The sequence below is a fragment of the Mustela nigripes genome, chromosome 5, assembly GCF_022355385.1.
Source record: "Mustela nigripes isolate SB6536 chromosome 5, MUSNIG.SB6536, whole genome shotgun sequence".
Lineage (NCBI taxonomy): Eukaryota > Metazoa > Chordata > Mammalia > Carnivora > Mustelidae > Mustela > Mustela nigripes.
Genome location: NC_081561.1, coordinates 43,952,631 through 43,975,224, shown reverse-complemented (window position 1 = coordinate 43,975,224; position 22,594 = coordinate 43,952,631). Strand labels below are relative to the sequence as shown.

Here is a 22,594-nt window from a genome sequence, read left to right as displayed (position 1 = left end):
AAGAAATACTTATTTTAGATATTGAGGGCACACTTAGTAATGTTTAGAACTGGCTATCTGCATAACTACCTGAGAGACATGGGGTGTCTCTGTGTCTTGCTTCTGTATTGGAGGTTTTCCATCTGCAGTCATTTCAATCATGCAAGCAACCCGAGGGCTGCCAACAGGGACTGTGTAGCTAGAAATAAAACAGAAGAGGCCATTATTCTGTGTGTTAACTGGCAAGAACAGGGTAACTTCGCACATGGATGGTAAGTACTTCTTCAACGACAGAGGTACTTTGTGGATCATAATAGTCCTGAAATATGGCCCCAACCAAGTGTGAACATTTTAGGATAGATAAAGATATATTTCTTTTCTAACACTGAAATTTTATTTTCCTTCTCTCTTTCTGTCTCTAAATCAGGACTGGAAATGCTTTCAGAAAGTTAAACCCCTACAAAACAAAGAGAGCTTTTCTGTATAAGTAGGTAATAATAAATTTTTAGTGCTAACTGCGGTCGACATATGGTCTCACTCATGTAGGGAGACTGCTGGACAAGTGGCAGCAATGTTAAATGATGCTAAACTGCCTAGGTAGAAATTTCCCCTCCCTGGCCTACAGGGGAAATAGAAATGGAATAAGAAATGAAAGGCTGCATACCCCTGAGCAGTGAGATTACACTGTGATACAGTTATCAGAACTCAGAAAGCATGCTGCTAATGTACTAGCTGGTCCTGTGTCTCAGAGATAAAGAATAGTATAAGGTTAAGGGAATTTGTAGAATGAATAGTGGGAATGACCAATACACAACTGAAAATTTATCACAGTTTATAGAGTGATGTAATCAGATGAAAAGGTATACATGCTAAAGTACTTGGCATAAAATTAAATAGAATTTTAAAAGACAATTCAAATGATATTACCCGGTCACTTGCCATATGTAATAATAGTAACTTGTACTGTTATGAAGTCTATTCCACAGAGATATTAGAAGTACATTCACTAATATTAAAAGTGGCTCTCTGCATACTGAAAACATGAATGATTTTAATGCTTTCATTTTTAAAATGCTTTCACTTATTTGTATTTGCTACATTTTAGACAATGAACACACCTAATTTTTATTTTTAATTTTGACCAACTCCCCCAGTTTGCACATGACTGAGAGCTTTTCCAGGATGCAGGACCTCTTGGGGCTAAAACTAGGTAAGTGCTAAGCAAACCAGGATCAGTTGGTAAATCTACTTTTAAAAGAAAAAGTCAGTTTTGTTAAAAATCATTGGTTAAGTAATTTATCAGTATTTTTTTCTTAAAATTAACTTTGGAGTCTAAGTTGAGTGGGAAATACAAACCAGAATTTCCTTTTTCCCTTCCTTGCTTCAAAAAAGACAGCTGGTTTCCTCTTCCCCCTTATCTAGAAATACAAAGCTGATATGGTCCTTTTAATACATCATTCTGCTACTTTTTTTTGGCTTCTGCTCTAGTTTACCAAAGGCACTTCGAATTTTGATCAAGAGCACTGTTGAAAATTCTTCAGTTCTAGGAATGACCTCTAGAGCGTCCCATTTATGTGAATTACATATTATAGGGATCTAGGAAACACATTTGTCAGTATAGTTGGTATGTGCAGGTAGATCTGTACGGATGCTTTATACTGGAAATGGAGGAAATACTTCTTAGGGAATGCACATGTCCTTATTAAGAAATAGTAAGATCTCTTTTTGTTTCATTGAATGCTTGTTAAAAATCTAACGATGAACTGCAGTTTTTATAGAAGGAAGCCACTCTACTCTATTTGCGTCCTGTTATCTCCTTCATTTCTTCCCCAGACCCTTCCACCAAATGGTTGATTTCTATTGTCAGCTTGGTCTGTGCACTTTTTTGGAAATTGATACTCTAATTCTACCAGAGATTTTTCTACATGTAGATTATTATCCTTTTCATTTTTATAATCTCATATTTGCTTATAGACCAAATTGTGCGATAAGGAATGAAAAAAAAATGCTCTATAAACAAATTAGACATTATGCTACATAAATCATTTGAGGAAAAATCTAAGTACATATCCCTTATGCCTCTCAAGTATTGCTGAGGCCAGCCAAGTCTAATGATTTAAAGACTTGAGGATCATATTTTGAGATAATCCATTGACTGGCTGAGTGATCTTAGGCAAACCACTTAACCTTTCTTCCCTAAAGTGTGATTATCCACAGAAGGGAGATAATCATTTTTGGCTCATAAATGGTTAGTGAGAATCACATTATTTAATGTACATAAATCATTCAGTGCTAATATTAAAATCCAAAGTTAAAGCAATTATTTGCTGACTGGACAGGGATCTCTAAAGAGATTTTTATGAAAATAAATTACACAGTCAAGTTGAAGTGTTCATCTACTTCTACTAATATTGCTTATAATGGGATTCAAAATCAAATACTTAGGTTGCATTATTTTAAAAACTAAATTCTGACAAAACAGACAGTTTTTTCCGCAGTGTCCTTAGCATTCTTATTCTTTATATTTATAGTCTTTAGATATGCTAAACAATTTGGCAGAGGCTTCTGACTAGGAAAAGACAATTTATTTTTAAAGTTTTAGAAAATATGCTCAAACTGGAAGTTCAGGGTATGCATAACCAAGTGAAAGGTTGTAAAAATGTAAACTGTGGGGAGTGGATTGTTCAATCAAGTACTTTTATGTAATTGAATACTACCCAGCTCTTAAACAGGAGTTGCAGAATATTAATTAATGGTATGGAAAGATATTTGTACAGACTAGAAAAAGAGAAAAGGACAATTTGAGTGATACATCATTTTTATAAAAAACATGCATAGAGATAATAACAGGTTGACTTTCACTAATATTAACAGTGGCTATCTCTGCATGCTGAGAATGCAGATGCCTTTTAATTTTTTTTTCCCGCTTATTTGTATTTTCCATATTTTGTACATGGAACATAAAATAATTTTAAGTTTCACCTTGTAAAAGAAAAATTCAGTTTTATAAAAAACAAATTCCATTTTTCTTTAGAAAAAAAGTAAAAATAATTTGATGTTATTTCTGTTTTCCTGGATTCCATGTTTTATTTCCAGGTAGACTACCTTCTTGCTAGGTACGGTGACCCTGGAACAACACAGAGGTTAGAGATAACCCTCTCCCTGCCAAAGGCTGAAACTTGACTAACAGCTTTCTGTTGCTAGAAGTCTTACCATTAACATAAACAGTCAATTATACATATTTTATGTTTTATGTGTTATATTCTATATTCTTACAATAAACTAAGCTGGAGAAAAGAAAATGTTATCAAGAAAATCATAAGGAAAGAAAATAATATTTATAGTACTTTACTGTACTTGTCAAAAAATACTGCAAAGTGGACCCACACATTTGAAACCTATGTTGTTCTAGGGTCATCTGCATTGCTTTCTGACAGCCTCTGAAATTTCTGCTTCTAGACATCTTGTGGAAGCCTATTAAACTGTTATCTAAATTTCTTTTTTAATTTTTAATTCTTATTTTTTAAGACATTTTATTTATTCATTTGAGATAAGAAGAGACAGCGGCAGAGAGAGCACAAGCAGGGAGAAAGGGAGAAGCAGAATACCCATGGAGCTGGGCTCCATCCCAGGACCTGAAGATCATGACCTAAGCCAAAGGCAGAGGTTAACTACCCGAGCCACCTAGGCTCCGTTGTCTAAATTTCTTAATCTTGTTTTCACTTTTAAAGATTTTACTTTTATTTATTTGTCACAGAGACAGAGAGAGAAAGAGAGAGAAAGACAGAGAGAGCACAAGCAGGGGGAATGGGAGGTAGAGGAAGAAGCAGGCTCCCCGCTAAGCAAGAAGCCTGATGTGGGACTTGAACCCAGAACCCAGAGATCATGACCTGGGCTGAGGCAGAGGCTTAACTGATTGAGCCACCCAGGTGTCCTTTGTTTTCACTTTATTAAAATGCTTTCTTAATTTCTCTATCCTGTATTTTTCCTAGGCACCAATTTTTTCTTCAGCAGTCTCCAGGATCATTTATTCTGTCTACTGAGTTTTAAATTTCAGTGAATATGATCTTTTATTCCCGAGATTTTGAATCTTTTTTATAATTTTTTATTTAATTTGTGCCTATTCTTCTTTTATAATTTCTCCTTTAAAATGAACTATTCTTTCACTAATGCTTTCTAGCATCCTAGAAATAAACTTTTTGTCAGACTTTTCCATAAGAAGGATTTTATCTAGAGTGATTCATATTCTACTTGCTGATTTGCTTGGTTCCTTTCTCAATTTTACCGTGTGTTCTGATATTGTGTAGTGCAGGCTCATTTTCAGTGAGAAGTATTTTTATTTTTCTCTTTTTCCCCACTTCCATTCTCCTTGTTGTGCCTCTTCTGCAGTACCTAAGTCTGATTGCCTAATGGGAACCCCACTGATCTTCTGAGGATCTAAACCCAAATCTTGGATAATGTGTACTTCACAGTTCTGTCCTATAGCGATTTGAAGGTATTCACACGTTCAGTCAGAGCTGAAAAGATGCTTGGTACAGTTTTGCTCATGATGTTTTGGTTGCATTCTGTTTTCTTCCTAGGGTGGCAGTTGGCTAAAAATCAGAATCCCAGGTGATAGTCTCTTTTTCTCTGCATGCAGACAGATGGATAGATAGATAGGTAGACACAAATATCACATGTATACTTGAATGAGTAGTTTTAGCTCCTTTATGGGAGCTGAGCTTCCCTTTTTTTAGACCTAGACCTTGGCTGGCCTGCAGTATTAGCTCTTGTTGCTTCGCATTTTTGTCTGTTTCTTGTCTGGTGGGATGTTTATTTTGTTTTTAACCGTGCCTTTATATTTTAAGTTGTGTATTTTAAAATTTTCTATCTTATTGCTATGTGTTTGACACTAAGGAAAAGAGTGCAAGGGTGAGGTTAGATTCATCTTGACTAGAAGTCTATTTTTTTTTTATAATAAGAAATGACAACAATAAAGATCAATTTGAGTCCCTTATTTTTGAAGGCTATGTAAATAGAAAGTTATCTTTAATCTGCGAAGGGCAAAATGAAGAAAAATAAGCCATCTGCAGGTTCCTTTATAGTTTTGCTTTAAATTTGGAAGGACTAATTTCTTTGGCTTTGTCCGTATCAGGTTGAGTGTGTGTGTGTGTGTGTGTGTGTGTGTGTGTGCGCGCGCGCGCACTAAAGGCATTTCAATGTATCTGTTCACAATTTGTTTTTCAGTAGCACATTTCAAAAGCACATAAGTAAAGTGGTTTGCTTTTCTTCCAGAGAGAAATAGGAAGTATGGATTTTTTTTCTTCTCTAAGGTACCTATGTTTGATTTGTCAAATCTGGGAGTTGTATGAGTCACTGGCATTACACCATAATGAAATTAAATGCTTTAAAAGGCCCTTGTAGTGCCATGCTGAAGGCTCACAAAACATAGCTCATGCATAATTGCAGTAGCTATGGAATTTTGAAGGCATGGTATAGAAGTAACACAACCAAACAGCACCAAATGCTTCTAGGGAATATTGCAAAATTGATGGTAATACTGAATGCTTCCTTAGGTGCAAAATATGTTCTTTCCTCTTCTCACTAGGTTGGCTACTAACCAGCAATGATCTAGCTTGTCTATTTGAAATTCTGTACATGATTAACTCTGCTAGTAAGTTTCTTTCTTTCTTTACTTAAATTAGACTTCAAAAATGAATGTAAAAGAATGCGTTCTTTATATGGATAACTTGTAATGTAGATAGTAGTTAAATGAATCTCCAAATTAATAACTATTCTGACCAATAATAATCAGCCTAATGTTTACCAAATTTAAGTATTGCTCTGAAGTGAATGGATAGTATTTACATTAAGCTCTAGCTTGGAACTTCCTTTAGAAGAATCTTTCAGGCTACACTTAGGACTGAGAGAGGTTAATGTTAATTGTTAACCCCTGTGATTTCTGTATTCAGCCCAAGGTTTCAGTTGAGTTGTGAGAGTTAGCTCTGCATAAGAATGGCTGAGATGGGAGACTCCTATCAGCAGATGGCAGTAAAGGTACATGGCAGAGATGGAGGCACTGAAAGGCATCTGGTCCCCACAGATAGGATCTAATTGATAGTGTGATTGTTTTAGCTCCCTGTTTGCAACAGGAAAACATGGGAAAATATATTTAAAAGATTATACATCAGGCAGTATGGATGAAACTGTCCAGTGACATACAGCTTTCCTTACCAGTTCATGTATCTAATATGATTGTCATGGCTGTGTGAGCAGATTTAAGAAGATGCTGTTTAAAAGAGTATGATGGTTTCATACAGCTCTATCAACACAGCCATACTGTTTGAGGCTGTCAGTGTGACTCAGCATAATCTATATGTTAAAAGAGTGTAAACAAAAGATCAGGCACAAAAATCACTGTTAGGCCCTTTTTCAAACAAAAGCAGTGTAAACAACGCCAAAAGCATCTTGAAGGATCCCTTTTTATTTAGAGCACCAAAGAGCTGGCCAGGCTGGCCATGCAAGCAGCTTGGACAAGGAAAGCTGCATAACCTCTGATGGGTGGCTGTCAATGAGGTCTTCGTGTCCCTAGATGATTGTCATGAGATGGTCACTGGCTTTAGGTTATTTTATTTAGCCTTTCCTCTGACTGGCAGATAGCCCAAATATCTTAATAATCAATTACCATGAAAACCAAGCCATTATCCTGTGAAGCACTGATATTAAAGAAAGTCTGCAATGATGCCTAAAGACCGCTGAAGCAAGAACTTCATTTACACCCTTGATTAACCAGAGCAGTTGTCAAGGGAACACCCAACCAGCTGTCATGAGATATCACAGATATCCCAAAAACTGTGATTTTACTTCTGACTACATTATCCAATTCATGTGCAATGGGACAGGCAGCATAATCTACAGATTTCATGGTCTCCTGGTAGCATCTGTAAAAGTATAGGCGGCCAGAATTCCCTTGTTTTCTTTATCCTGTAGAAACATTCACATAATGACTATTACAATTATACAAACTATAATCTGCATCCAGAAATGTTGTGTTTTTTGACCTGACAACCTCTCTGAATGCAATGATAAGAAGCTTCAGTGGTATGCTAGAGAAGGCTAGCAATGACTCAGGAGAGCTGGTTTTGTGCATTCCTTCTCAATTCCACATCTGTGAATTCATGTTGGTAGCTTGAAATTGGCCACAGTGGGAGTATTTATGCCTGGGAATTGGCAAAAGCTACAAATCAATCAATCCCTATCCCACCCTTTCCACTCTAAGATGTGGTTGTAAAACACCAGCACACCACTGAGATTCTTGAATATTTCTTAGTAGGATTTAAGCACTCACTTAGAACAAGGGCATTAACTTGCAAAGCTTAGCTTCAATGTTGGCATTTAATTTGGAATTTCAGTAGGAAATCTTTATTCATACTCTATTAGTTCACAGCTCTAGGTTGAATCAATTTACTCTAATGATAAATGGGGGTTTCAAGACTATTACCCCTAAAATCTACACACATATGCAGTTCACAAATACCATGTAGTGTTTAGTTTTACCCTTCAAGTCTAATACTTATTGGCTCAGTTCATTTGTTTTTAGCAATCTTGGGGTGTATTTGTATCCAGTCCAAGGAGTAAACAATCAAACCTCAGGAGTTGAAAATATCGATACCTGATCCTTTCTTTCCACTTCAACACGTAAAACCACATACACATATATTTTGAGGCACTAAAGTTTCCCATGTTGAAATAGCATTTGAAAAAAATCAATTGGATAATAGATTATTTTACCAAATTTGAACAAAAAACAAATCTGAGGAAATGGGCATGTGGAGAGATTAATTTTTGTTAGGTGACAAGTGAAGCAAAGGGCAAGTTTTTTTTTCCTCAGGAGAAAGTCCTGTGCATCCCTGTCATTTTTTTACAAGTGTTACAGTGAGTGATGGCTGATTCTTATAAAATTGTCTTATGTAAACAATAAATGTATAGTTTTCCCATCTTCTGACTACTATAGTTTTTGCATTATTATTATTATTTATAGCATATGATTGATTTTCCTGGCTGTGTATTTTAACCAAGATTTATTTTACAAAGTATTATTTTAAAATATTTATATTTATCATGTTTAATCCAAATAATTAATAATTATAGCTTTTATTAAAAATATAAAGAGAGAGAAGACTGATAGGGATGCAAAGGATTTAAATTTCAGAAGCACTTTCTGAGCCAAAGTTGTAAATATTCTTATCAGTCTAAGTGTAAAACTGCTGTAGTGTGATCTACTGAGCCGTGCCTCAGGATCAATACCTCTTTGGTTTCATATTTCTTTGCCAGCTAGCATACCATCTAAGTGTCCCTTGTCTCAGCTTATTCAATTTTCTCTGGGCAAGTATATCTAGTTCTCATTCTTACATATACTTTTTTCTTTATGGTTTCTAAAGTTTTAATGTATGCCGCTTTCCCCTCTAATTGTCCTTCTCATATATCTTTGCCAACCATGGCTTCCCTATCTCTAAAACTTCTGATATGGAGAGTAGAAAAGTACAGTTCTTACCCCAAGCAAACTTTCAATTTGGAGGTAACCAGACAAGTAAAATTTTAGAAATTCAACCAATCTAAAAATAGATGGAATTGATGAATATATGTAATCTAGGCTTAGAGCTTGAAAGAAGCATTACCAGCCCTTCCTCAATTTTGGGTCTATTCCCATGAAAGCACTCCTAATTTAAAGACTGAGAACAGTCTTTAAAAACAAATGCTTTGTTTTTCACCCTATAGAGACAACATATTTCTGGAGTTATATCTGATAAGAAAAATAATTACATTAAGCTTTTGGAAATTTTCCAGAAGACGGTATGTGCAATACTCCAAGTAGATAAAAATCCACATCATTTCATGTGCTGAGTAAAATTGCTGATAGTTAGAAATGGTTGAAAATTTTAGAGTGCTTGATACAAATAGAAAACTAAATTACTGTAAGGCCTATAAGTTCAAAATGACAAAGAAATTTAAAAAGCTCTAAATCTATGACTGGAGTTAATTTTATTTATCTAATCTTGATCCAAAATGATTTAAGGTAGTTATTTTTAAACTCTAATGTCTTATTTTATCTTAAAACATGTACATTTGTTCATACCAAAATTTGTTCATTATTCTCTTATAGGACTCAGTCTAAGGTAATTTTTTTAAAAGGATTTAATAATTTATTTATTTGACAGAAACAGAGGGAGAGACAGCGAGAGAGGCAACACAAGTGGGGGATGGGGTGGGAGAGGTAGGAGAAGGCTTCCGCTGAGCAGGGATCCTGATGTGGGGCTCAATCCCAGGACCCTGGGATCACGACCTGAGCTGAAGGCAGATGCTTAACGACTGAGCCACCCAGGCACCCCAAGGTAATTTTTAATGTAAGATAAAATAGCAAGGAATAGAAGACAAAGGGAACATCTGTGTAGGGAAATAAAGCATAAATGAAATTTGTGTTCAGGAAAATTATCTTAAATCCAACTTAAAATGGATCTATTCATTCAATAGACCAATGAATGAAACCCTATTATGTGAGAAACTGGTAGGTGATGGGGAGATGGAGGTAGAGAAAGTTGTTTTCATAGAGGATAGAGAGGAAAGGCACTGTCATTCTCTGAGAGGTCAATTTTCACTGAAACCAGAGGTACTGGGGCCAGCACACCAGTACTGGCAGTGTAGGTTAGTGTTAATGAGAGCTGACAGATTTGTGCTGTATGTTCAAGGTTCACTGAAACCCAGTTAACAAGTAATGTGGGAAGATTTTACTCAGAGATAAAAACTGGGACCTTCTGACTACCAGCTCATGAGGCAAAAATGAAAGCAGGGAGTTCAAAGAGTGCCTAACTTTGCTGATAACAGGAAACAAACAAAAAGGGAAAAATTTTTTTCTCATCTTTAGCTTTTTTTGCTTTTCTTTGTTGAGTCCCAGTCCAGGGTGTGGTGCTTTTTATCTTATACCTATTCTAAGCAATACTTGACCAATAAGGACACACTGGAATACATCCTTTCAAAGTGATAGAGACCTTCATAGGGTATACATTGTTATCATTAGCAATGGCTTCTTATAATGGCGTTTAATGGAATAATTTGCTTTATTTAGTAAACATTTATGTGGCATTTATTATGGACCAAGCATCATTTTCTTTTCCCCAAGTATTTTACTTTTACTTTTTTTTTTTTTTTTTAAAGTAAGCTTTATGTCCAGTGTGGGGCTTGAACTCAGGATCTGAAGATCAGGAGTTGCCTGCTCTATGGATTAAGCCAGCCAGGCGCTCCTCCCCAAGTGCTTTAAAATATTGAACATCATCTTTCCAATGAGTTAAGCAGAAACAGCCCCCTCCCCCATTTAAAGATTAGGAAATTGAGTACATGAGGTGCTAACTAACTATTCAAGGTCACACAGTCTCTAAGTGAGAGAGCTGGATTTTGATGTGAAGATGGAGGCAGAGATTGGAGTGAAATCAAGAACAACAAACAATCCCAGAAGTGGCCCAACGGTGGAAGAGGCAAGGAACAAATTTTCCCTCAAGTCCCTGGAGGGAAGGTGGTTTTACTTACACCATGACGTCACAGTTCTGGACTCCAGAATATGAGAAAATAAATTTCTATTGTTTTAGGCCACCAAGTTTATGGCAATTTGGTTATAGCTACAATAAGCATATATAAAGCAGATATTTAAAAATAAGAGGCAAGGATTTGAATATTAGCAGTGTTCAATTTTTAAAATGGAATTCAGACAGAAATGAGATTAGAATGTATATATATGAATTACAAGTGGACATCTTATTACGATATACAGATGATCTAACTGATTTGAGTTTAACAAATATCTCAGTGGTGGAGTGGTTACGAAGAAGATCAGAAAGCAATAGTGTATCTTTTTTTAACATTTTCACAGTGTAGTTTAATTTGACAGGGAACATGGAAATAATCAACATAAATCTATTATTAACATCTAAATCTAGTACCTGCATTTATTGTAATTCAAACAGAGTAATAAAAACATTCTAACAGACCTCTGTAAAGTGCAAAGGAGATTATGCTCATTAATTCACTAAACAGTAAGGGGAAACACTGTCATAGTAGTAACTGGAAAAGAAATAGTAAAAAAAATTCAGCAATTTCCATTCCTTTACTGTTGGTACTCTGAAATCTAAAAAATTTCCCTTGATTTGTTTTTTATTACCTTTTGTGGGAAGGGATTTTTTCCTATGATAAAAAGAAACATTAATATCCAAAGGTTTTTATCAATTGCAGATGTTTTGTGACAACAACCAACTTAGTAAACATTTCCGTGGTGGTTAACTTTAACTTTGAATCAGCTCGGAATCCAGTGTTCTATTCAGGAAAATAATACAAATTTTGAAACCATAACTTCTTTAGGCCAGAGAAAGTCCTCAATGGCTTGGTTACAGGTGGGTTATATGGAGGAAGCTTGTTCTTGTCTTCAAAGACTTTCCTGGGAATCCAAATAGTATGTCACATGGAAGTACCTCTGTTACATTGTGAAATGTAAAGGGAAGAACAAAGAAGTGTCCAAAAATGAGTAAACCTTACCATCCTCGTTAAAGGATCTTTAATATTCTCTCTACTCAAAAGCATTTTCTGAATTGAAAAAGGGTTCTCATTGGTCTGTACATCAGCCAGAGCTTAGGATTCCCTGAAGTGACAGTTTTCAAGGAAAAACAAAGGCATTAGATGTAATAGGAATATTAAAACACACAAATGATTGTTTCACTCTGAATGATTATTTAAGTAGAGGGTTATAAGAATCAAGTTATTTTCCTTTTTAGCACTTAGGAGAAAAAAAATAACCCCATGCCCCCTTTTCTTTCTTCATGGCCTTTTGGCAAAACATCATAACACAACACAGTTCTGTGCACTTTTTACCAGCAGAGTAAAATAATTTAATAAATTTTATAAAGAAAACTTTCTGACATTCAGTTAATAGTCGTATATTTGTAAATGCCAACATGGAACAGGGTAAACCATACTCAGAAACCAGGAATCTTAGTAGGGAGAAAGACTTGAGATGCACAGTCAGTTCTCCTACTTAAAGGAAGACACCTCTTAAAGGCTTTGTAAAGAATAAATTTCAACCTGTGTTTGAATATTTCATTGAAAGAGAGCTCATTATGTCACAATGCCATTCCTTTATTAACAGGTTCTGCCACTGTTTGTATAAAAGTCATTCCTTGGGGTGCCTGGTTAAGCATCTGCCTTTAGCTCAGGCCATGATCCCAGGGTCTTGAGATCTGGGATTGAGCCCCACATCAGGCTCTCTGCTCAGCGGGGAGCCTGCTTCTCCCTCTCTCTCTGCTTGCTCTTTCCCCTGCCTGCGTTCTCGTCAAATAAAATAAAATCTTAAAAAAAAAAAAAAAGCCATTCCGTGTGTGTGTGTGTGTGTGTGTGTGTGTGTGTGTGTGTTAGGTACCCTTTATTGCAGATTTTCTTAAACTAGGTACTGGGTTCAAAATCATACATGGATTATCTCAAGGCAGTGTTTCTCAACTGTTTTTTTTACCCCCCCATTTATTCCTAGGGAACATTTGGCAATGTCTGGAGAAATCTTTGTAACAACCGGTGGAGGAAGATGCCATCGACATTTAGTAGGAAGAGGTCAACAATATTGCTAATAACATCTTATAATTCATAGGCCAGCCCCTGACAACAAAGTATCCAGCCCCAAATTATCAACAATGCCTATCTTGAGAAACTCTCATTCAAAGTAAAAACAGAGTGAATGTTCACTAGCTAAATAAATGGTAGGTCTTGTTATAAAAACAAAGGGCAAGGGAACATTCTTTTCTATAATAAAACACCATTTTTTACAATGAAGGACTACAAAAAATTATTTTATAATATTTTGTTATTTATATGCACTATATTCACATGAATCAAGATTCAAAAGGTTTGCCAGGGTATATAGTCCAAAGCCTTTCTCCTGCCACATCACTGGCCTAGCTAAGTCCCATCCAAGGAGGAACCAGTGTTACGAATTTCTTGTTTACTATCCAGATGTCCCCTATACATCTGTATGCATAGGCACGCACATGCACAGGTACACAGGTGTGAGTGTGTGCATGCACACAGACACACACACTCAGACATACAAATCTATAGACATTCTTTGCTTTGTGTTCTCTTTACTTAATCCATCTTGGAGATAATTTGTGTCCTACCATTACAGAAAGAGTTTCCACATTTCTTTTTAAGATGGTAGAGTATTTCATTGCATGGATTTCATTGTACTCTATGTAACCACTCCTCTTTCCTTGGATATTTAGGTTATTTCCATTTTTTTTCTGTTACAAACTTTGCTTACTTGCAGGGTAAAGTCGTACAGGTAGACTCATCAAAGAAGAGTTTGTATGTTTGTAATTTTTCTTGGATATTTTCCAATTACCCACCATGAAACTTGTACCTGTTTCCATTTTGTAACTTTTCAAATTTGTTTTGTTTACACCTCATCAAAAACTTTCTAGGGATATATAAAAGGTGGGCACACTATATAGTATTTTGTGCCTATAATGTTCTCCGGAGTCAGGTATCCAGAATCTGCCCACAAGAGATTTTTTAAGTCTGTTTTTAATTGTGGCAAAACATGTATTACATAAAGTTTACCCATTTATTTTTTTAAAATTTTAAAAAATATTTTATTTATTTATTTAACAGACAGATCACAAGCAGGCAGAGAAGCAGGCAGAGAGAGAGAGAGAGAGAGAGGAGAGAGAGAGGAGGAAGCAGGCTCCCCACTCAGCAGAGAGCCTGACGCGGGTCTCGATCCCAGGACCCTGGGATCATGACCTGAGCTGAAGGCAGAGGCTTTAACCCACTGAGCCACCCTTGTGCCCTACCCATTTATTTTTAAGTGCAAAATCAGTGGCATTAAATAAATTTACAATGTTGTGCAATGGTCACCACTATTTCCAAATTCTCTCATCACTCCAAATGGGAATTCTGTACCCATTAAACAATAATTCCCCATTCAGTCTTCCCCCAATAACCTCAAATCTAATTTCTGTGTCTATGAATTTGTCTATTCTAGATATTTCATGTAGGTGGAATCATATAATATTTATTCTTTTGTATCTGGCTTATTTCTTCTTAGCATAAAGTTTTCAAGGTTCATCCATACTGTAACATGTATTAGAATTTCATTCCTTTTTAAGGCTGAGTAACATTCCAGTGTATAGACATTTTGTTTATCTATCTCTTGATGGACACATATATTGTTCCCAGCTTTTGGCTACTGTAACAATACTGCTATGAATACTGGAACACAAGAATCTGTTTCAGTCCCTGTTTTCAGTTCTTTTAAGCATCTAACTAGGGGCAGAATTGCTGGGTCATATAGTAATACTATGTTTAACTTTTTAAGGAAACATCGAATTGTTCTCTGTAGTGACTAAACTATTTCACATTCCCACCAGCAATGTACTAGGGTTCCAATTTTTTTCATATCCTTGCCAACACTTGTTATTTTTCATTTTAAAAACAAAATTATAGCCATTGTAGTAGGCACAAAGTGGTATCTCTGTGGTCTTGATTTGCATTTTCCTAATGACTAATGATTTTGAGCATCTCTCCACCTACTGACCATCTATCTGTCTTCTTTGGAGAAATGTCTATTCAGGTGTTTTGCCTGTTTTACAATTGGGTTGTTTGTCTTTTTATTGTTCATTGTTCCTCCTCATACACTGAGTCAAAACCTTACTCAAATTAATTTTCACCAATTCATCATAAGCCAGCTTTCTTGATAGAAGACAGAATCCTTTTACTCTAATAGGCACACAGCCATTAAATTTGGTTTCCTGCCCAATTCTGGTATGACATATTTTACCTTTTCAGGAGGATTAAGATGAAGGTGAAAAGTATCAAGGATTTTATTTTCTAAAAGATTTGAGGTACGTTGTTCAGGGGATAGTTTTACCTCTGGATTCGAGAAAGAGTATTTGTAAATACATTCATAAGCAAGGAATGATAACTCTAATAAAGAGGCTAATTATCACCTAAAATAGGTCAGAAATTCTTTTGCAAATATTTTTAAACAAATTATTCAAACCAAGGCAAAAAGCCTATGCAAATTGTCAAAATTTGTCTATTCAAATTTGCCCTGAAAACATTTAGTAGGTTAATTTAATTACATTCAGATAGATTAGATATGACTAATAAGAAATGAAATAAATACAGTCATTGGAAAAATTAGAAATTATAAGTTTTCTAGAACCCCGCAGATTATGTTGATGTTTTATATATATAATTCAATAACTAAAAAGTAATCTAAACACAAATGAGTTCAGAATATGTATATATTAAATTGAGTGAACTTATACTTTTAATATACACAGATAATCTAAATTCTTTGGTTTTAACAAATATTTAACTATTGAGTGGCTGAGAAAAAAAATCAGAAAACAATAGTATCTTTCCTCTTGAACATTTGCACAGTGCAACTTAATTTGTTAGGAACATTGATTTAATCAATACAAATTCAATGAAGTAAATGCAAGGAAAATGGTTCTAGATTCCTAATAGATTGTCATTGGTCAGGCCTGTATTTTATAATGGTCTACAATAGGAGTGTACTGAAATTAAATGGGAGGCCAAATCCTGGGTCTATGAAGTGTTAAATCAAAAATAACAACAACAATGTTGAAGAGAAAATGAGGGCAGTACAAAGTGATGATATGACCAACACTACTACTGCTGCTGGTACTAATTGCTAATAATTGACTAAGACTTACTAAATGCCAAGTATTAAGTGCATTTGTATACTACACATGTTAACTCACAACAACCTCCAGAAATAGGCATTGCTATCTTACAGTATCCATTTTACAGATAAGGGAATAGAAGAAGCATGTGATTGTAAGTGACTAACCCATCTGCAAAAGAAACAGATCCAGGATGTGGCCCCAAGTAACCTGGCTCTGAATCTGCACATGGGTCCCCAAATTTGTCTCTGCATTGGCATCTCCTAGGAATCTTAAAAAAATTACAATGCTCAGGTCACATCCCCAACAAATAAACTCTCAATTTCTAAGGGTAGAACACAGGAATACGTATTTTTTTAAAGTTATCCAGGTGATTCCAATGTGCAAAGTTGGAAATCTTAGGTGGCCTTAAATTGTAGAGGTCAAAGAAACCGGAATTATCAAGTCAGAAAACCTACAACTGGGACATTAAGAAGGGAAATCTTAAACATACAATGAATTGCAAGAAGTAAGACATTGGCATTCTTACACCACTTTAAAAAAAAAAAGAGTTTAAGCTGAAGCAAGATGAGATTGGATATCCCAATTATTAATATTCTACCCACTAAGCAGTATGAAGTAAATGATTAAAGAAAAACATATCTGCTTTTTATTTGTAATGAAAGTGGTATTATGTTCAGAAATAGGTGAAAGACAAGTCAAAGCTTCTTAGCATTCTCTGGATTTCAATGTGTATTAAGAGTTCAAAGTTTATGATATTTTCTAAAGTTAAGTAGGCAAAAATCCTTATTCTAATATTTGAGATATAAAAAATTAATGTTTTATTGTACTTCCCCCCCCCCAATGGATTATACATACAAAACAAGAACACGTGTTACATGAATTCCTACTGTACAAACGGAACACTTAGTCAAGAAAGGGAACATCAGCTGTAAACTCAAACGTCTGTCAGATGATCATGTTTGTTTCCCTCCTTATTGGGAACCTTATTTTGAATGCTCATGGCCAGGTACAATATGCACTGCAGAATTGTAAGAGACAAGAATAATGAAAGAACTAGAGGTCATGCATGAATGTGTGAAACTGGGCAGGTCACCTAACCTTCTGGAGCCTCAGCTGATTCATCTCAAGAATTGTCCGACTTCTACTACAGAGGGCCAGGTAGCAGTCTTTTAAACTTGGCAGGCTACTTACAGTTTCTTACATATTCCTCTCCTTCCTCCTCCTCCTCCTTGCAAGCCTTTAGAAATGTGAAAACCATTCTTAGCTCATGGGCTGTATGAAGAGAGACTGTGGCCAGATTGGCTCATGGTTTGTAGTTTGCCACCCGATTTAGATATTGCACTTCAAGAAATGGCACAATCCAATGCGCTGGTGGTTCCAGCCATGGGTGATTTTTGTCCTTTTTCAGGGAATGTTTGTCAATGTCTGGAGACATTTTTTGTGGTTACCTGGGGTGGGAGACAGGGCTGTGTTATGGACCCCCAGTATGTAGGGGTCAGAGATGCTGCTAAATGTCCTACACTGCACACCACAAGCTCTCACAGGACTTATCTAGCCCAAAGGGCCAACAGTGCCTAGTTTAAGAAGCTCTTGACTAAGGGTTCTGTTCTCTTAATTAGAGAGGCAGCAAAGAGATTAAGTATATTTAATCCTTCTTCATCCAGGATTGTGGTTAATTAATGCTTACTCAATCAGTAGACAGAGCTGTAGAACAGTGCTGGAACAATTTAAACAAGCTGTATTGCCATGAAGAAAAGCCATAAAGATGAATCTGATAATCTCAATTCATGAAAGCCAAGTGCAGTTACAGCCTTAAAAATCAATGATTCACAGAGAAGAAGGGAACTGAGAAGGCAGTAACAGATATGGAATTGTGACATGTCAAACATGTCCAGACCACTGAATGAGAAAACCAGAGCCAGACACTGCCAGTACTCTGACGATGGTTCTTTTCTGCCTAGAATATGTTTATTTTCACCTGTCTGTACACTTGGGATTTATCTTCTATGAAATCAGGGTAAAGAATCATGTAAGAGAGACATAGCTGGATCACTGAAAATGTACAGGGGAAATCTGATACATTACTCCTGCCTGTAAGAGGATAATGCTCAAATTGACACATCTAATTTTTTTCTTACTGTGAACTAATTGTATTTTCATGGCGTTTTAAGTTTTTTCTTTATTTTTACTGTATTGCTTTTAAAAAAATGTTAAATTTTCACCTCTTTAAATTCTACCAAATTTAACATTACATAATAAATGTGATTTTTAGGAAACCTGATTATAATTCTCAGAAATTCACTCTAGCATAGCCTATTAAAATGGGATTCTAGGCTCACCTCTGAAGTTTGGGTTTGGATAGCTCTACCTGTGAGCTTGTTGAAGGCCTTAGTTTGTGTTAGCAATAAAGAACAGTGTCGCATGTCTGAAAAGAGTCTGAACAAGAATTCTGATTTCTACTTATTATTTCTGTAATAACCAAACAAGGGATCTTTTAAGAGATGTTATACAGCAAATTATGTTGTGTAACACAATAAAATAACAACTTAGATCTATCTGGTGAGGTACGCTTGTTGCTTTTCTTTTATTCTAGATGACATATCTGTTAAGTGTGTTAGAGCTGGGGTGGAGGATGATGAGTAGTGAGAGATAATACTGACATAAGAGTAGTAGCTACATCTCAGATGATGGAGAGCTTTAAAAATCATACAAATGAGTTTGGGTTTAGCCTACTGAAAGCTTAATTTGGGAAAGTAAATTAATCATATCTGTGTTGCAGTGACATTATTCCAGGCATTTAGTGACATTGTTTTGGAAGTGTTATGAAGAAGGCTTGAAGGGCCTTAGAGTTTAGGCAGTTAGGCATGGTGACCATTGAGAAGAACACAGAAATCATTCAGGAGAGCAAGGAGTGTGTACACAGAGGCTGTCACAGTGGGTGTCAAGAGGAAGGGGGCAGATAAGAGATAGAAATTCAAGGAGTGAGAAAACTTGAGCTTGAATTGGCTTGAAGGGGCTAGTAAAGAAGGAGACAAAGTAAAAAATCTTAGATTACTGATTTAGGATGCATGAAAACATTTTTATCACATCATCTCTTTCAGTCTATGATGTAATCTTATTATCTACATTGTACAGATGAAGACACCTGGGTTAAATAACTTCTCCAAGACCACCCAGAGAAAAGCAGCAAAGCTAGGATTTGAACTGAGGATCATCTAACGTCAGAGCACATGCTTTCAATTGTCCTCAATAACTAGGGTGCATAATACTGGAGGAAGAGGATATTTGTGATGTTAGAGAAAGTAACATTAAGTTTTGGAAACTGGAGCCTGAAATGGCTATGGAATACATAGTTAGATCATACAAGAGCCAACTAAATGACTGGAATTTTAAAAATTGGTTTTATGATACCCTCCTATATTATATTCTAGCTTATTAGGCTTTACAATGACAATGGCAAATATTTATATATTACGTCCCAATCTAAAAAGACCAATGACAATGCAAGCATACTACAGAACACATTGGGAAGGAGACTGTGGAAAAAGGCCCTATTAACTTTTTCATTAGTCATTTTTAACTATATCACACATTAACACTTCAGTACACTTCACAAAATAGCAATTTGGGCTTTTATTCAACCACATTTACTAGAAAAGTGGGAACTAAATTAAATACAATCTAGAAAACAAATAGTGCAAAAAATTTCATGAATATTAATAGAAAACCAGACAAATGTAATGTGCTTGAATTTGTATCACAAAATGTACAATTCATTCTTTTGTGGAATTGCTCTTTCCAAACAAGATGGATTGATTGCTGTAGTCACTTTAAAAAATGTAAAGTGTGAAACATTCATGGAAAAAAGAAGATAGGCTCAGATTATGAGAAATAGATTTCTTAATGAAGGAATGAGGTTTTGAATAAAGTACTCCCTTTGGCAGCATCTTAACAAGATTCTATTCAGTGAACATGAATCATTAGTAAACTATGAGACAATGAACAAATGTACACATCCAGATGAGATTGTAGGTTGCTGTGGATTTGCTAGAAATTCCCATCTGTCATTATTTCTGATTTTTTTACCTTGTCCTAAAATCATTAATAGGGTACACACAGTCACTGTGAATTGTATGCTTGCTTCAAAACACATCAGGGTTTAATTTATTGAATGGTATTTCATTAGTTCAGATGAGTTGAAATGTGGCATCTCATTTTCTAAAACTCTGTGGGAACATTCATCATATAGATACTTAAATTATAATTTAGACATCGAGTAAAGTTTCAATATATCTGAATAAAATTGAATAAACATCCCAAATGAACTAAAATTCATTTTAGATCAAACTGACTTTTTCTGATTAGTGACGGTTTAAAATCTCCTCATATAAAATTAATCTGAGGCAATTTCTCTCCACCCCCATTTTTATTAAATGATATGAGACTACTCTTTATTCATGGAGCTACTTTTACAAGAGAACATTTTTTTAGTGGTTTGATTTATTTACTTTATTTTACCTGATTTCTAAATACCTCATGGGCAACAGAAGGAATCAAATCAGCTGGGTACTTTAATCTATTCAAAATTACATTTTTAATAGATCACTCACTCATTTACATGTATTGAATTCTAACTTTAATAATTATTTACCTTATTTAAGTATTATTGTGATAATTACTAAAAAAGAAAGGTGAACTCGGGTTGGAATTTAATGAGTTAAGTGCTTAGAAGACAGTAAAGTTTCTGCAGCTATCATTACTAGACTAAAGCAGTTTTGAAAAATAGCAAACTGCTCCCTGTTACTTGAATAGTAACTATAAAATCTACTAAGATATTTCTGGCAGAGTCACAGTTGGTTGTGACTTTGGTTGTGAAGCAAATTAAAATACATTCAAAAAGAGTAAAATCTCTTAAGATCTGTTGGAAAATGGCTAGTTGAATTTAACGAATTATTGGTTCTCTTAATCTGAAATACAGCATTGGTTGAGCTATTTATGATCCTCTTGCACATGGAGAAATCTACACCCTGTCTTACTTCTAACTGGGGAAGTAGATGTCAGCTTCACTTTTCTTCCTTTGGTTTGCTTTAAGTTTTAAATGCCCATTATTCATTACTTACCAGTTATGATAATTACCATTTTCTAATATATGGAAAATAAAAATTTCTTTCCTGTTTATAGACATATAGCTTGAGTTTTGGAATAGTAATCTAAAAGTGTTAAATTTGATCTATTAATTTACTGACATTTTTGTGGAACTCTAAGAATATAAGATATAACACTCATTGGAAAAGATTTTTTTAAAATAATGCAGGAATTATGGGCATTTGGGTAACATTACTATATTGCACATTTAAAAGGGGTAAATTTTTGCATTATGTTTTTTTTTTAACCACAAAAAGCAATGAATTGTATTGTTTACAATCATTTGACAACTTTTTCTTCATTTTATATTTTTATTTCTAATTAATTTTTCTATTTTCATTTTTAAAGAAGATTTATTTATTTATTTGAGAGAGAGCACACATGTGCGCAAGTGGTGGTGTGTAAAGGCAGACTCCCAGCTGAGGGCTGAGCCCAATGCTGGGCTTGATTTCACTACCCATGAGATCATGACCTCATCTGAAATCAAGAGTCAGATGTTTAACTGACTGAACCACCCAGGCTCCTCTATTTTCATTTTTAATTTTAGACAGGAAGTAGGATTTATTGGTTGGCATCAGTAAGAAGGGACAGTGCTGAGGTTCTCACGAGGGCAGAACACACCATTTTCAAGGAGCCAGGATTGGGGATGTATTTGACCCCATAGCCATCTGCCATGAGCCACTTTTCAGCTACCATGTCTTCTTCATACATATTAAACTTAGTAAAGCCCCACTTCTTGTAAATGTGGATTTTTTGGTGGCCAGAGAACTTGAACCTGGCCCTTCACAGGGCCTCAATTACATGTTCCTTCTTCAGCAGCTTGGTATGGATGGACATGATGGCTTGGCCAGTGTGGGCCCTGGCCACTGTGCCCTGGGGCTTTCCAAAAGCATCACACATACCTAGTCTGGAACCTGTCCGCCCCAGTACAGGATAACATCTTGTTGATACAAATGATGTGGAAGGGGTGGAGTTGTATCCTATTTTTTTAAAGCTTATATATATATAAAACATATAAAATATAATATATTAATATATAACACATATATTTGTTTTAGAGAAAGAGAGAGAAAGAGCATGAGCAGGAGGGGCAGAGGGAGAGGGAGAGAGAATCTGAAGCAGATTCTGCACTGAGTGTGAAGCCTGAGGCAGGGCTCAATGTCAGGACCCTGAGGTCATGATCTGAGCCAAATCAAGAGGTCGATGGTTACCAAGTGTGCCATCCAGGTACCCCAAAAAGTTTTTACTTTAAGTTAGTTAACATACAGTGCAGAATTAGTTTCTGGTGTATAATATAATGATTCAGTACTCCCATACATACCTGGTGCTCGGTTTACCTTCCTCAACCTTTTTTCTTTTCTTTTTACTGGTTTGTTTTGTTTCTTATATTCTACATATGAGTGAAATCATATGGAGTTGGTCTTTTTCTGACTAACGCTATTTTTAAATAGATTCTCTGGCAAAATATTTTGGATTTAAGATCCTGGAATTGGTGCAAATATACTAGGAACTAATGGTATAAAAGTACGGACTAGGGTCTTAAAGCTTATTTAAATGGAAACAATATTTTCCTGAAATGTATTTGTGAAAGAGGTACGTGGTTGTAGCCTACTGGGCAGTAGTATGTTACAAGATACAATTTTAAGGAGTCTAATGTGTAGGATGAAGTGTTAATGCTAATAAAATAGGGTCTATTTCTGAGTTTCTTAATTCCACAGTTCAGACTTAAATTTGTTCTCAGAAAGATA

At 35.4% G+C, this 22,594-nt stretch overlaps 1 protein-coding gene across 1 annotated transcript in view; it reads right to left on the bottom strand.

Annotated features, from left to right (window-relative positions):
* The window catches only part of EYS (eyes shut homolog), a 1,640,601-nt gene that overhangs the window by 213,268 nt on the left and 1,404,739 nt on the right, over window positions 1-22,594 (bottom strand). The window contains 1 exon segment of the mRNA XM_059401541.1: window positions 70-178. Coding sequence (XP_059257524.1) covers window positions 70-178 — 109 coding nt within the window.